The sequence below is a fragment of the Brassica oleracea genome, chromosome C4 (assembly GCF_000695525.1).
Source record: "Brassica oleracea var. oleracea cultivar TO1000 chromosome C4, BOL, whole genome shotgun sequence".
NCBI lineage: Eukaryota > Viridiplantae > Streptophyta > Magnoliopsida > Brassicales > Brassicaceae > Brassica > Brassica oleracea.
Window position 1 is genome coordinate 15,952,705 of NC_027751.1, and position 17,976 is coordinate 15,970,680.

At 32.7% G+C, this 17,976-nt stretch overlaps 2 protein-coding genes across 2 annotated transcripts; both read left to right on the forward strand.

Moving 5' to 3' along the window:
• Positions 1-1,923: 1,923 nt before the first annotated feature.
• On the forward strand, positions 1,924-3,429 carry LOC106338255. The gene is made up of 2 exons (XM_013777276.1): positions 1,924-1,999; positions 3,053-3,429. Exons 1-2 carry the CDS (start codon positions 1,924-1,926, stop codon positions 3,427-3,429), a joined length of 453 nt encoding a protein of 150 aa, XP_013632730.1.
• Positions 3,430-11,705: 8,276 nt separating this feature from the next.
• On the forward strand, positions 11,706-12,593 carry LOC106338256. Its single transcript, XM_013777278.1, has one exon. The coding sequence runs from the start codon at positions 11,706-11,708 to the stop codon at positions 12,591-12,593; it is 888 nt and encodes a 295-aa protein (XP_013632732.1).
• Positions 12,594-17,976: the final 5,383 nt, after the last annotated feature.

The window sequence follows — 17,976 nt, forward strand, 5'->3', positions numbered from 1 at the left end:
TTTTTGTAATTTAAAGTCATTTTAAAAAATTCAAAATATAACATATAAGAAAAAATCTAATTTTTTTATTATATGGTTAATGTAATTTTTTTAATTTTTTTTAATTATATAAATTTAAACAAAAATAAAGAATGATGTAAAAATTGTTATCAAATCTTTATTATTCATAATCATTAATTGCCATATATAGGTAAATCATATTAGGTAATTCCGTAGCTTTTATTTAAGGAAAGAATACACACTTCTTATATTTTAGGTTAATATAATGTTCTCTAGTGTTATATAATTATGAAACAATGTGACACCATTAGATTAAAGTATACTTTATATTAGATACTCTAGAATTCTTTGAAATGGAATTTAGAAGGCATTTAGAATGCCACATAGGATTTGAAGTTCTTTTTAATTAATACAAAATTAAGATTCTAATTTTTCAAATACTTCCCGATTAATATATAGGGGATTTCGAGTTGGAAATACAAATTAGGCGGATTTTTTAGCCAAGACTGGTACACTGTTTTATAAGAACTTATATAATGTTTTTTGGATTCAAATGTTAAGAGACTGGTAGAAATTATATTTTGTTGGTTATTTTTTTGGTATAATTATCCAGATCATCTCTGGTTTAGCTAATAAAATAATCTGTCAAAAAAGAAGCTATCTGCTTATTTTATAATATATGTAAAGATTGTAAAACAATTATCAGTATATATACTTGTTGCATTTACGCGTATAATAAACAATAAAACTGAATACTTTTGTTCACCCGGTGTCATCAAAATATAAAAAGAAAAAAAATTTAAAAGTTTATATAATTTATTATTATTATTACATGTTAATGTAAGTTTCGAAAAATAGTTATAACAACAGTATTGTATTATCAATACAGTATACATTGATTAAACAAAATATGAAATTTTACGTAATCATAATTCATTTGAGTATTGACTTTGATTTTCGAGTCATTTCTTAGAAAATTATCCACAAAATTAATAGACATCATAATTAAGTCGTTCAGACAAAATAAAGTTGATCCGTTTAAATATGTATGACATATATAGCGTTAAAAGATTTTGTACAGTATATCACTATTTTCCTCCTTAGTAAACATCTTATCCATTTAAAAGATGGTCTATTTGTTTAATACAGTCGTGAGCTTTTTAATAATTTCACTCAACTATAAGACTGTTTTCTAAAAGCAAAAAAAAGGGTTTAGTACGTGTTTGGTTTTCCAAAAAGGTTTAATGTCGTTTTTAGGTTTATTGTCATTTACTTAACGAAAATGTATAATTTTCAAAATACCTCTAGAATTATACTGATTATATGTAAATGAGATACTTAAATAGGATTTTCAAATACTCCTAGAATGATAGATGTATTTAAGATTATTAAGGGAATATACTCTTTAAATAATAGGATTTTTAAATACTCGTAGAATTATGATTGATCATATATAAATGATATGTAGTTTTGGTTTTGGTGCCCATAGAATGAAGTAGATAGTTTTAGGATTAGGAGGTATCTAAATAACATATTTTATAAAGTGGAATATATAATAATTACATCACCTATATATGCGGAAGCGTACACATTATAATTATAAACTCCAAATGATTAGATTCAATATGACAATGGATTTATTTGTGCAAGCACGACGTACGCTTACAACTTTTTATTTTGTATTTTTCTTAAAATTTTAGGTTTTTTCTACTCTCCTTTTATAATTCATTTGTCCTTTTTTACTGACTAACTCATTTATCTACACCTTGAAGTTAAAAAACGTGGTTTATGTCGGTATATGGCCGCCAATTAAAAAAATAAACACATTTCTCAAATTAACTCGAGAGATGCATCAATTTGGCAAGTGATGAAGGTATATAAAATTTTGCGGCGGGTGGTGGGTTTATTTATTAGAAAATAAATATGACGGAGAGGATGAAAAAGGGACACGTTGAGAATGTGAAGAGCGTGGTAGATGTTGAGGTGGAATCAATGTTGGGTAAGTGGTCCTTCTTGTTAACTGTTACACATACATCTAACTAATGAATAAACTCACCATTTCCGCAGTTTTCTCATTTTTTTCAATATACTTTTTTTTTGACTAATTTTTTCAGTATACTTTATCTTAAATCTAGTTATACCGATCAAGATCACGATCATATCTCCAATTCCTGTGATACGACCGAGTTATAAATAAATCACAACATATACTTTTGTGTGATGACACCGGTGTTATGTATTGTTGCTGTTCACATGATTCCACCAATCGCACCAAAGTATTTAATTATGTCGACCACTTTTTTCCATCTGATGTGTAGAATGCGAAAAGGGGGACTTTACATGCCGACTCTTTTAAGCAAAGCGACGAAATTACACGAATGAATATAGTGTCGTGTGTGTATAGTGTATTAGTAGTTTATCTAGCATGGAATAATTCGAATACTTTTTATGTCAACTAATCAGTCTAGTAAATATTTATTCCGGTTGTGAGGAAATCGAAAGCGGTTCAAAAGAAAGTTACGGTGGATGCCAAACATCCGCCCCACCATCGTCAATGAAAACGCTCAGTTGGAACTGTCGAGGGATAGGAAACGACCTCACAGTTCGACGCCTTAAGCAGATGTGTCAGAAGCATCGCCCAGGTCTTTTATTTCTTTCTGAGACTAAAAATAGGAAGCTGCTGTTGCAAGACATTCAGGCTGATCTAGGATTTAATAAATTGTTCACCGTTGAGCCTCTTGGCCAAAGTGGTGGTTTAGCTTTATTTTTTATGGATGAATTTCAAGTTGATGTTTTATTTTCTAATAATCGAATGATTGATGTAAAAGCGGTCATTAATGGAATAAATGTTTATATGACATTTGTTTATAGAGACCCTGTACTAGAGAGAAGAGACGAAGTTTGGGAACGTCTTGCGCGTTTCTCAACAATTAAAGATGGGCATTGGTTTATGATAGGGGACTTTAATGAAATCACAGGACATCATGAGAAGGAAGGGGGGGGAGGATACGATCTGATTCTTCATTTCTTTCTTTTAATCAAATGATATCAGATTGTGGAATGCTAGGATTCCCATGCACTGGGAACAAACTATCATGGGCTGGAAAGCGCACTAATGGCACTGTTCGGTGTCGCCTTGATCGTGCTCTTGGCAATGAAGACTGGCATGAAAAGTTTCCACACTCCAAAGTCCAGTACTTAAGAATGTGGGGATCAGATCATCGTCCGGTCCTTGCGGATATACTATCTAAGCCAACCAGAAAGAGGAAAACTTTCAAGTTTGATAAGCGTTGGTTAGAAAGTGAAGAAATAAGACAAGTAATCTTAGATGGCTGGAACTCCTCTGATCTTTCCCCGGATGCAAGCAAGTGGATCATATATCCAGCTGCAGAAAAGCATTATCTCAGTGGAAAAGAGAAAGGGATATAAACTCTGCAAAAATGATCGAAGATCTTAAAGCTAAGGTCGATAATCTTTACTCTGATAACGAGGCCACGAATGAAGAAATAGTAGAGGCCCTGAAGGAATTAATTGATGCTCTTAAGGCAGAAGAGCGGTTTTGGAGGCAGAAGAGTAGGATGCTCTGGCTTCTGGAAGGTGACTTGAATACGAAATTTTTTCATGCCATTACAAAGCAACGTCGAGCCAGGAATAAGATTACAAGTCTTTTAGATTCGGCAGGAAACCTTGTAGAGGAGGAGGAAAAATTAGTAGCCATTGCTACTAGTTACTTTAGAGAATTGTTTCAAACATCCAACCCTCAACTCATTGATGAGGCATTGGCGAATGTTTCCACAACCATCACTGACCAGATAAACGTGGATTTTACAGCTCCTGTATCTGAATGGGAAGTTAAGTTGGCTCTCTTTGCGATGCATCCTGAAAAAGCGCCGGGTCCGGATGGTTTCACTGCCCTTTTTTACCAAAAGTTCTGGGACATTGTGAAGGAAGATTTAACTCGTATGGTTAATGAGTTCCTTTCCGATGGAACAATGGCCAATGGGCTTAATGATGCATATATATGTCTTATACCTAAGAAGGAGAAGCCAGATGAGATGTCACAGTTCAGGCCAATAAGTCTATGTAATGTTAGTTACAAGATTATATCCAAAGTCCTATGCCAAAGGTTGAAAAAAGTATTACCAGATCGAATATCTGAAACCCAGTCAGCTTTTGTTGCTGGAAGACAGATAACAGATAATGTCTTGATAGCTCAGGAAATGTTCCATGCTCTGCGCACGAACTTTGGGGGAAGGGTGAAGCGAATGGCAATAAAGACTGACATGAGTAAGGCTTGTGATAGGTTGGAATGGGATTTTATTAGCGCGGTCTTGAAGAAGATGAGATTTTCAGACACATGGATTGAATGGATAATGCGATGTGTATCATCAGTGAAATACCATGTCTTATTCAATGGTCAACCTAGAGGAAATATAACCCCTCAACGAGGTTTACGACAAGGAGATCCTTTGTCTCCTTTCATATTCATCTTATGCACGGAAGCGCTCGTTAGCCTTCTTAATCATGCAGAGAACCAAGAAAAGATTACGGGGATGCGCGTTTCACTTGCTAGCCCCCCGGTATCCCATCTTCTCTTTGCTGATGATAGCCTTTTCTTTTTCAAGGCGGAGCCACGTGAATGCGATGAAGTTATGAAAGCATTTGGGACCTATGGAAAATCCTCGGGAGAATGCATTAATTTTGAAAAATCCTCCTTACTCTTTGGTAAAAGAATACCTGGACATGTCAAGGATACTCTGAAACTATCATCTAGAATTACAAATGAGGGAGGAATGGGCTCCTATCTTGGTATCCCTGAAGATATTAGTGGTTCAAAGGTAAGGCTCTTTTCCTTTCTGAAGGAACGTCTACAAAACCGTGTTAATGGCTGGACAGGAAGATGGCTAACAAGGGGAAGAAAGGAGGTGCTTATAAAGTCTATACTGCTGGCTCTACCTACGTATGTAATGTCGACCCTTCTTCTCCCCTTGGAGACCTGTGAGAACTTAGCTAGTGCCATTGCACAGTTCTGATGGAGCTCGAACCCTCCGAAGAAAGGAATACACAGGGTTAAGTGGGAGCAACTCTGCAAATCAAGGGAAGAAGGAGGAATAGGGTTCAGGATGATCCATGAGTTCAATCTCGCATTACTTGGGAAGAAACTGTGGCGCTTAGTGAAATTTTCGGACTCTTTACTGGCAAGATTATTGAGAGGACGATATTTTCGTTTTAGCTCACCATTACGACTAAATGATGTTAACAATCCCTCATATGGGTGGAGGAGTATAATGGCTGCAAAGCCATTAATAACGCTGGGGATTAGACAAAAGGTACACTCTGGGAATGAAGTCAGGATGTGGGAAGATCCTTGGATCCCAACGATACCGGCGAGACCAGCTAGGCCAATTGCACCAGTACTTCACCCAATGATGCCAGTGAGCAGTCTGATGATTGGGAACCCGAAGAGATGGAATACAGAGATGATAGGATAGAGAATTATGTCCATCAGGAGGATATCCCATTGATTCAGTCACTGGCCATAAGCCAGGACTATCAACGAGATGGATATTGCTGGAGCTATACGAAGAATGGGATGTACACTGTCAAATCAGGTTACTGGGTGGCAACTAATTTGCTAAAGGAACAGTTATTGGAGACGAAGGAGCCTAGTATCACAAAGCTCCAGGTCTATGCTTAGAAGATAAAAGCTCCTCCAAAAATGAGACATCTCATTTGGCAGGTGATATCGGGCCAACTAGCAGTAACGAGTAATCTGACTCATCGCCATATGCGATGCGATAATTACTGCCCTCGATGTGGTGCAGATGATGAAACTGTAAATCACGCCATCTTTGAATGTCCTCCTGCAATTCAGACATAGGCACATGCATCCACCCCAACGCCGCCGACTATATTACCAAGCGGAAGTCAGTTCACGAATATAGATTACCTGTTCTGGAGGAAGAATGATATTGTAGAACCAGAATTGGACAGGGACCCATATCCATGGATCATATGGTTTATTTGGAAAGCTAGGAACAAACTCTTTAAAGGAATTGACAGGGACCCTTTGGAAACTGTCAGACACGCTGAATCTGAATGCCAAGCTTGGTTTGACGTAAATCAAAGAACAGACGAGATGGTGGGAGAACAAAACACAGTAGGGAATCCAATCTCTGAGCATTGCATGATAGATGGATCATGGACACATGATGCACTCTTTAGTGGTTATGGATGGACATGGGTAAGTTCAAGTGGTGCGCTACAATTATTGGGAGCAAGAAATCAACGACGTCGAATCTCACCACTGCATTCTGAACTAGAAGCATTATCATGGGCAATGGAATGTATGCTATAGGTATCAACATGTCATTCTTTTAGGACTGACTGCAAGGAACTAATCGCGATGACCAAAGACCCTGGAGCATGGCCGAGCTTTTCTACTGAGCTGGAGGAGTTTATGAAGTTGAAAGCAAGATTCTCGGAATTCTCGATTGTTTTTGTACCTCGTCAGGAAAATGTATCGTCTGATTCACTAGCTAAGATAGCGAGATCCTTCCATAGGGACTTGTATTACATCGGTTGTTCTGTTTCGGTCTGGTTTCCCAGACCACTTCAAGCTTGACTAATAAAATAGCCGTTCGAAGAAAAAAAATATTTATTCCGGTTAAAGTCCAAAATTTTTATATTCCGGTTGGTACATACATGTTTAGATTAATCCGAACCATTTTGGGTCAACTAATCAGTCTATTAAATATACAATCCCGTAGAGATATATATGCATATTACAGGCTCAATACAGCTTGTTAAGATATATACATGCAATTTTATAAGTTTCTGTTTTAGACGTTTACCACTTATGACCAAAAGAAAAATATAACTCTAAAGAGACATTTAACCATACGTCCTTTATATTGTCTAGTAAAAAACAGAAGAGAGATTAATTACTGTACATCAAATAAACATTAATTAATTCGATATTAAACTTGTTATAGAAAGTTCATATGTACCTTATCTATATAGGAGAACTAGTTGAATGTTCTGTTCAAACGCTGGAATTTTTTTTTGAAATCCGAAATAGCAGATGCTTGAACCATTTTGACAACAAATCAACCATTTTTCACTACAATTATTATTAGACCACAAAACACTGATTATTTTTTCCTTATTTTTCTCTATCTATTTCTGGCATGTGCGTCCCATATTTATCTAACCGGTAGTTTGCTACAACGAAAGTTACCAGAAACGAAAAAAGAAAAGTTTTTTTTTTTTTTTGCTAAATGAAACAAAAGAAAAAGAGCTGAATATCCTTTATATATTAAAGCACAAATCACTTAAAAAATAAAATTTTAACATATGGCATGGTATGTAGTTTACAATTTACAGAAAAATCTCAAATGCAAGAATCTGTAAAAACAAAACAGTTTGTTTGCTAACTGATTTCTATGCTTTTTTATTTTTTTTTTTAATATAAAAACCTTAGTATTTCTTCCACTATGCCCAATTGTCTATCACCATCTCAAGTTTGAAACTGTTAATTTTCTCTTTAAAACATTGGCAGCACTGTGGGTTAAATCAAAAATAAATCAAAAGAGAAAGAAGGAAAATACGGACATGGAAAAAAAGCATTTCCTTTCTAAATTAACCAACGCGATTGGCCTAGAGGTAGTTGAGGCCCAAAACCAATACGCTCCCCGCAGATTCGACTCGCGTTGGCCACCCGGGCTAGGGTTAAATCCCAAAAATACGTGGAGTGCCGTGGGCCTCGCGCAGGGCCGGGCCTGAAAAATATTGGCCCACAAGCAAAAAATTATTTTTGGCCCTTTGATTTCATAAAAACAGTAAAAATATTGAAAAAACGGTTTGGAGATTTGATCCCAGGTCCATTTCCCTACTTAGAGTAAAGTTCCCAGTAGAGCTACATGATCTCTTTGTTTATTATTGGCCCTTAAAAGATATATGTTTTTTTCGGGCCCCAAGCACATGCTTGATGGGCTTATATTGAGGCCCGGCCCTGGCCTCGCGGGAATAGTCGGTTGACCACGGTCGCCAGAAACCCGCGGTTACCGAAAAAAAAGAAAATACAGACATGGAAGAAAAGCATTTCCTTTCTAAAAAAGAGTTTTTGATAAAAGAAGGTAAACGTTTTTCTATTTTTCACTACGAAATGATTATATTGTTTAACTGTTTTTCAATTGCACAATAGGTTTTACATAAAAAAAGGTTAAAAACATTATTCAATATACTATAATGAACAATTTAATACTTTTTCTTTATAGCTTTAACGTTTTGAATATTCATGTAAGATTGTAGCGTTGACGGCGAACATGAAGCGTTGAAGATGGCAAAATTAGCCATGGAATGATGGGAGACAAAATCAACAGAGGTATATAATAGCAGTTACATGTTTATATATTGCTGCAATCTTTTCAATACATAGGCTGTAACTGGATGTTAATAAAAGGAATAAGTGGAATTACATGAATGATAATTAGTGAAATTCAATGGAATGGAATTAATATTCAATTTGTTCCAAAACTATTTTGATGTGGAATGGTTTTTCAAAAGAATGTTGATATTTTTTTTGGAATGGAAAAGAATAATATGGAATGAGATGGAATAGCCATTCCTTCTTTTCATTGCAACTGGTGAATATTTTATGGAATGAGAAGGAATTAAGTATTCAAGAAGTTTTTATTCCAAAAAAATGCATTCCAGTTGCACCCATAATGTTTTCGCTCAAATGCTTGATATATCAATACATAATAATAAGGAAATTATTTCAGTCTTTTGCATCCTCTTGATTGCCAAAAATAATAGGCAGCAAGACAATCAAATACGTCAATGATTTTATATATTTTGGTAACTGTGAAAAAAATAATTTAAGTTAGATGTACTTTCAACTTCAACGTAAAACCAATTAGTGATAAGAGGAGTGTCTCATCTATCTTATATATTGTTTAGGAGCCCTTCCAATCACCGATGTATGACACTTTGTGTCTGATACGACAACTTCTAGCCATATCAATGTGGATCGTCAATCTCAGAATGTTCGGACAAGAATCAATGGGCCAACTTCTAGCCATATCAATGTAGATCGGGTTGGACTGTTTGGATCGGGTTCTGATACCATGTTAACCTAAATGGGCTTCCAACCTAAAACCAATTGGTGATAAGTGGATTGACCCATCTATCTTATATATTACTAGATGTGAGACATTTGTCCTTAATACACCCCTTCGAGATGATGACTCTTTAAACATCAATCTGGGAATGTTTGGAGAAGGACTGATGGATCGATTTTGGGCTGGATCGATAATGGATCGGGTAGGACTGTTTGGATCAGACTCTGATACCATGTTAAGTTAGATGTGCTTCCAACCTAAAACCAATTAGTGATAAAAGGAGTGGCTCATCTATCTTATATATTGCTTAAGATCCTTTCCAACTACCGATGTATGCACTTTGTGTCTAATATATAAAATTTTTTATAGAATAGTTGAAAAAATCTGAAAATTTGGAAAATCATTATATTTCTTTTTTTTGTGTGTTCTTCAAAATAATATACAACTATCCATCGATATTATATTTGTACGAAAAAAATATTCTCATGCGAAACATAGTATCAATACTAGTTTCAAATAAACCAGTTACCAGAAAATTTGGTATGAGGTTCATTTGTACGGAGCAACATAAATCATTTCCAAATAAATGAGTGCTTATATATTTTCTTCTTGTCAGTTATGCTGAGAACTTATCTGGCCAAGCATGTTGAGATGGAGCTTTTAGATAAATTTCGATTGCATCTGATGGAAAAATGTTGAGAACAAAATTTTAGAAGCCATCGATGCAGCTTTTTTTTTCTGTGTTAGACGATACCCAAACTTTCGGTGGAGACATCTTCAAAAAGCTCCTTCATTTTTTATGGGATCTATCCTTGAAATAAAGGATGAAGGGATGGTTATTTAATGGTGGCCCTCAAATGTTTTCACATAAAAGTTTATATTTTACACTTTAGTCCTCACTTTTATTAATAATAAATTATGATCATTAAACTTTAATAAATAAACAATAAGCAAATATTAATATATGGTATTGACATAATTAGTAAACAAATTTAATAATAACAGAAAATTACTTATAATAAAAAACAAAAAAAAACATAAAATTACGTATAATAATAAAACACAAACAATTCAAATTACAATATATCTACTAATAATAACAATCCCAATTAATTCTAAAGGCTGTGAATTTCACTTAAGTTGAAATATTATGTTTTCATTTTAAAGGTTGTCAATTTATATATGTGTGTTTTTAAAATGCAACTCTAAAAAGTATCAATTTTAAGAGTTGTGTCTTTTCTTTTAACATGGACTATCACTGGAGGTGATTTTGTTCAAGCTGTTCAATCCTTCTTTGACAAAGGTTTTCTCCCTGAGGGAATTAACTCAGCAATCTTGGCTCTCATTCCCAAGAAAGATGAAGCAATTTACATGAGAGATTATCGTCCTATTTCATGCTGCAACGTGATTTACAAAGTGATATCAAAGATATTGGCGAGCCGTTTGAAGAGATTTCTCCCTTCTTTCATCTCTCCAAACCAATCAGCGTTTGTAAAGGATCGGCTACTCATGGAAAATGTTCTATTAGCTTCAGAGCTTGTGAAGAGTTACCATAAACCTTCAGTCTCAGCGAGATGTGCTGTAAAGATAGACATCTCGAAAGCTTTCGACTCAGTCCAATGGCCGTTCTTGTTATCTGTTTTGGAAGCTATGAATCTGCCAGAGAAGTTCATTCTGTGGATTAAGAAATGCATTGAGCTCGCCTCCTTCTCTGTTCAGATTAATGGAGAGTTAGCTGGTTACTTCAATAGCAAGAGAGGATTACGACAGGGTTGCTCTCTCTCGCCTTTCCTGTATGTAATCTGTATGCAAGTTCTGTCGAAGCTTCTGGGCAAAGCGGCATTAGAAAGGCGTTTTGGCTTTCATCCTTACTGTAAGGACCTAACGCTGACCCACTTGTGCTTTGATGACGACGTTCTTGTGTTCTCGGATGGGAAGAAGAGCTCTATAGAAGGTATCTTGGATGTGTTCAAAGAGTTTGCTAAGCTTCCGGGTCTGTGTATAAGCTTGGAGAAGTCGACGCTATTTCTGGCAGGGGTTAAGGAGGATGCTAGTGCCGACATTCTTCACCAGTTTCCATTTGAAGCTGGCTCTCTCCCGGTGAGGTATCTCGGACTACCTCTGCTATCGAAGAAGATGTCAGTAGCTGACTATGCCCCTTTGCTCTCGAGAATTAGGAACAAGATTAATTCATGGACGGCTAGACACCTCTACTTTGTGGGGCGTCTACATTTAATAGGCTCGGTACTATATAGTGTCACCAACTTTTGGATGTCAGCATTTCGGCTCCCCAAACAGTGTATCCGAGAGATTGATAGCCTCTGCTCAGCCTTTCTCTGGTCTGGTCCGGTTTTGTCTTCGCAAAAGGCAAAAATTGCTTGGTCAGATTTCTGTAAACCGAAAGAAGAAGGAGGGTTAGAGCTGAGATCCTTAGAAGAAGTAAATAAAGTCTCTTGCCTGAAGTTGATTTGGCGTATTCTCTCCTCCAGATCCTCTCTGTGGGTTCAGTGAATTCATAAATATTTGATAAGGAAAGGATCCTTTTGGAGTATTAAGGAAACAAGTTCCTTAGGGTCGTGGATGTGGAAGAAGCTTCTAAAGCTAAGACCCTTGACGAGGGAGCTGACCAAAATGGAAGTAAACAATGGTTCGATGTCGTCCTTCTGGTTTGACAGGTGGTCTCAGTTGGGAGTCTTGATTGACCTAACGGGGGAAAGAGGCTATCTGCCTCTCGGTATCTCGATAGATTCAACAGTTGAGAACGCTGTAAACACTTACCGAAGGCGTCGACACAGAAACCCTGTTTTGATGCAAATTGAGAGTGAGATTCTGCATCTTCAAGAGCAAGGTCTTCCCCAATGTGAGGATGTTTGTCTATGGATGCACGAAAATGGTGAGTTTAGACCAGGGTTTGTGACTTCTCAAACTTGGAACCTTACCAGACTGCATGCTCCTCGTGTTCCTTGGTTCAAAGGGATTTGGTTTAAAGAGGCCACTCCTAAGTACTCCTTCCTCAGTTGGATTGCAGTCCATAACAGGTTATCGACTGGGGATAGGTTGCTCAGGTGGAATCCTCAAGCAATTTCTACTTGTTGGCTGTGTAGTGCTGGCCTAGAAACTCGAGATCATTTATTTTTTGAGTGCTCCTTCTCGGCGGAGGTTTGGAGAGGTACGATAAGGGGTTTGGATGGTGGGGGCTGCTCTGTTCACTGGCCTACTGTGATACAAAGACTGGTGGTAGGATCGCAAGACTATCTAGCTACCTTTCTCTTGCGCTATTGCTTCCAAGCAACAGTATATGCAATATGGTTTGATAGGAACAAGCGCAGAGTTGGAGAGACTCCACAACCTGTCGCTCGACTTCTCATCTTTTTGTACAAGTTGATTCGCAATAGAATCTCTTCGCTGAGGAAGAAAGCAGGAAACAAGTATGAGAAGGCCATGGAGTTATGGTTTGGGAGTAGATAAACTTTCAATTCCTTCTTAAAAATTCTATTGGTTTCTTTTTTTGTACAAAATAGCATTAGGTTGTACAAAGGTTTTTGAAGTGAATAAAATTTAAAATTCTTTCAAAAAAAAATATATATTAGTTTCAAATGTTGTTAAATATCCCAAAAATGTCTTTGTACAATTATTTGTTTCAAGAGTTATCTATTAGTTATTGTAAATAGTCATGTTTTTCTATTGTAAAAGAAAAATTAAAATTTTAAAATATGTAAGGTGTCTTTCTATAATAAAGTTGTTTTTTTGAATGATGTGTTCATATAAAAAATTATTTTTAAAAAATTGTTAAGGTGTTTTTTATAATTAAACTGTTTTGAAATGATGTATTTATTCAAAATATAAACTAGTATAATACATTTTCTCTCATAATTATATTTTGTGCCTTTTCTTATAATTGCTTCTGTTTTTAAAAGTTATATTTTTTATTTTCATAAATAATGTTTTACTAGAAATTTAAGTGAATCATTGCAACCATTTAAATGAATCAATGCAATTGTTTGGATGAACATTTGCAATTGTTTAAATGAATCATTACAACTTGTTTGGATGAACATTTGCAATTGTTTAAATGAATCATTAAAACTTTTGGTGATCAGCCATTGTAATTTTTGGTAGTTAACCATGGCAATATTTGATCTATATATATAGTAGTTGTGAGCAATGAAAAATCCAATAAGAAGAAACTTAAAATCCATTGCAGATAACTCCTAAATTTCTTAAATTTACTAATTTTTATTTTAAATTTTAGGGAGATTTTTTTGGTGAAACTCTTTTATTTCACTATAGTTTCTTAAGAATTATTATATACAAGATTTATTAGTTTAATTACAGAAACCAAACATTTATGGTGTGTGAATTATGGAATTAAAAGGTTTTTATGTGAAAGGGTGCTATTTAAGAGTTCCAGTTTTAAAAGAGCAGTTTCAAAAATGACACCCTTTTAAAACAATAGTCTAATAATTACCATGATCTAGGTTATTAGTTTAAAAAACATTACAACATCAGGAGGGAAAAATCCTCCTTATTATTCACAATTTCACGGTTTGTTACTACCATTTTATAGGCAAGGTTTTAGAGTGACATTTAAATACGAGGAAAAAATCATTCTTAGAAACAATTACAGATATTTGTCAATTCTTTAATTACAGATATTTTTAATTATTTAAAAGGTTCATATTTTGTGATTCAAGCAATTAAAGACAAACAAAAAACGTCTTTACCACTTCGACCAAACATAATTAATAGAAAATGTGCTAGAGTGACAGTTTTGGTTAACTATGTTTAAAAAAAAAAGAATTTACTAACTCAACAAAGCAATGATGCCACAAAGTTATGATACTATTTTTTTTCAAAAATAGATAGTTAAAATACTAAGTAATATAAACAGTAAATGTAATATTATTTATCAGACACAATATAAGATTTTGTTTCATATAAAAAGTTTCTACAATAATTTAATGTGTCGCTATAGTTAATGGTAACTGTTTGTATATTGATTCAAAAGGTGTATATGTTAAACGGTGCTAATAAAGGTTCCAATTTTAAAAAGCAATGATAAAAAAATACCCTTTTAAAAACTGGTGTTTTTTCAATCATATAATTATTAAAAACAATTAATAATAAAAGATTGTGTATTTTCAACCATGTAACTATTGAAAATGGTTGAGGAAAAATGTTTAGATATGTTCATTTTAAAATATATATGTAATCTCAATTAATGTATTACATTTTCTAAAATGTAATTATTAAAAAAAATGGATGTTAAAGTTGTTAAGAGTGTGTATTTCACCATATGATTGTATTTTTATATTATAATCTATTAGCTAAACTATAATTAGAGTGTTTTTTGTAGTTATGTGTCTCTTTAAAATACATTGTATAGATATCATTTAAAAATAACTACATATAATCAAAAAGTTGTGTCTTTCAATCATGTAACCATTGAAAAACAATTAATAATGAAAGGTTGTATGTAAAAATGTTTATATATGTCTTTTAATCCTTTAAAATGTATTAGTTGAAAAATTGTGTCTTTTCATTACAAAACTAAAATTAATTTTAAAAGGTTGTCAAATTATGAAATGATGTATGTATTTATAGTTTTGTGTTGTAATGCTAAAGGTTATCATTCTTTTCATTTTTTAAAATGTATTATTTTAAAATTTGTATTTTTCATAATAAATAGATGCAAATTTTCATTTTAAAAACTAATAAATGAAACTTTTAATATATTATTTTTTATATTAATAAACAGACTTTTAGATATAAAAGATTGATAAATATTTATGTAAAAATTATTAAATTAATATTATAAAATTAAAAGTTTGATCTCAAAAATAGTAAATGCAATTTCTCTGATAAAAATAATTGATACAATTTTTCATGTAACAAACTTAAGATATTCAAGTTTTCATATTAATACACTGATTTTTAGATATAAAACAATTGTAAATTTTTGTGAAGTATTAATAAATACACATGCACAAAGTAAAAATAAAAAGACACAAGTTTTCATTTCAAAAACTAATAAATGAAACTTTTCATGTAAACTATAACTTAAAAGATGCAACTTTCATATTAACACTTAACTAATCAGTTGTAAATATTTATCTAAAGTATTAATAAATGGATATGAACAAAATAATTTGACCCAAAAAAATGGATATGAGTAAACACAAATTTCAAATGCTAATAGTTAAAGAGCCAAAAAAAAATGATTTGTATTTAAAATGTTATAAAATAAAGTATAATATATATTTAGAAAAAACATAAACAATAGACGCAACTTTTAATTTCAAAAGCTGATAAATATACCTTCTAATGTAAACAAGCTAAGAGATGTAACTATCAACATTAAAACACTAACTTTAATATAAAAAATTACAAATATTTATGTGAAGTATTAATAAATGGATATGAATAAAGTAGTCAGAGAGCCAATTAAAATTGATTTGTATTAAAAAATACACACTTTATAATTTTAAATCATAAAACTGTATAGATTTTTAAGATGTTATAAAAATATCTAAAATGTGTATATTCATTCGAAAAAGTAAAAACTGCATAGGTTTTTATTGAGTTTTTAATTTTATTTTCATATCTATTGATATACATTTTAAATAATCTTTAAATGTCTTTTAAATATTTAGATAATTCAAAAATTATGAATATTATAATTATAATTATAAATTACTTTATTAAATTATTAAATGATTAAAATAAATGTGTTTACTTATTTTAATAATTTCAAAAATATAAACTAGTATTTAAAATTCATAATAACTTACCTAAACAAATAGAAGAGGTATATTTTAATCGGTGCTGGCGTATTTGTATTTTAACTTTAATCTAAAAATATAAAATATACATTTTTAATATTGTATATTAATGAATATAAACACATACATTTTTAATATTGTATATTAATGAATATTAACACATACATTCTACGTTTTGACATGACACTCTTTCAAAATAAAATTAAATTTTTTATATAAAAATATAAGTGATAAATGGTATATTTATTTATATAAAATGAGTTTTCGCGCGATATCGTGCGGGGTCCTTACCTAGTATATATAATAAAAAACTAATCAATATGATTATTTCCGTAATGCTCCCAAATATGCTCAATCAATGCAATTTTAAGTAATCGATGAAGATTACGTGCTAAAAATTGTTAAAAATTGTCGAATGAACAAATCCTAAATTTCTTGAAAGAAAATGCATCATCTAGGAAAAAAATGTTATGAGATAGTTAAGTTACGCATGCAACAAGCAAAAAAATTGTCTCTAAAAGAAATGGAGTAAGAAAATAAAATTTTGTTGACAAATTAAAACTCCATCGATGATATTAACACTCGCCAGTTTATCTGATCTGAACAAGTAAGAATCATACAAAAAAGAACTCAGCAACAACAATCTGAAGAAACTGCTCCAAATTCATATCGACAATATTTCGGTGATCTTGGAGGTTCGAGACCAAATTTACATGAATATTAGTATTGTAATATATATTTTAATGTGTGATATTTCCGGTTATGTAAATTTATTTTTATGTAAGATATTATGATTGTATTAATAAATCTGTGTAAAATTTTCGAAATGTATTATTATTGTTCTGTGAAATAATATGTTTATATTATATTTTTACTATTATTATATTTTTCGTATATAATATTTATGAATATATTATTACTATTTGAAATTAATTTTATAAGACTATAATTATAATATTTAAGTGCAAATATAAATATAGTACTAAAACTCGGCATGAAAAATAATAAGTACAGAATCATTAAACATATATAAATAGAATGACTAAAATGAAAAGTAAATAGTGTTTTAAGGGGGTGAATAGTGCACTTTCAAATTTGAGGGTGTCATATTCATTCCCTTATGAGAGGCTGTTGGAGTGTAAAACTCTTCAAAATTTGAAGGGATAAAGGGTTGTTGGAATGCTAACACATATTCCTGTGGAAGCCCCGACGACGTGACTATTGTGAGTTTGCTACCTGCTGTTTCCGACACTGGCACTCTCGGTCTCGGCGAATGATGTCACCGTTTTGTGCAGAGGAGGAAGCTACATAAGAAGGTGAAAGTTCGCACTGGGGTTCTCGACATGTACTCGAAATGCAGGGAGATAGAGAAAGGGAAAAGAGTGTTTATGGAGAGATAGATTGTCAAACAGAAATAATTTAAAGGTTTTGTGTGTGTTAGACTTTGAGATTATAGACGTATCTTTCTCTTCTTTGTTACCATTTTATAGGTCCGTGCTACGTATGAATTATGCATTTTAAATTCTTCTAATTATTTCATTTGCATATTTTTAATATTTTAAATAATGTGGTTATTTTATATATAAGAAATGTTTAGGGTTATGATCAAATTTTTCATCAATTTTAATTTACTTTTAACTATTATATAATTTATATTTACGTTGTAGAGCATATATTGGTGCTAGCTACCACCACCGTGATTTATATATACTGCAAAGTTGTTCACAGAAAGCTTTCTTGGGAGATAGTAGAGGAACTTGCAAAGAATATGTGAGTTTTCCTTTTGATGTGATAAAGTTTTCTTGAGAGATAGTAGGGGGATTTGTAAGAGAATATGTGAGTTACCTTTTGATGATGGTAAATGGTAAAGTTTCTCCGTTGTCTGTAGCCCACAGCTGATTATGATAGTGACGGTGAAAAGTTAAAAAGCTAGTTATTTTTTGTCAAACCAATGCTTTCTTATAACCGATAAATTAATGTCTGGTACAAACAGAACCAAGCATCTGTTTAGCTAGACCGTCTTCAAAGGATAGAGAAAGACGGTTACAATATCGAAAGGAGAAAAACTC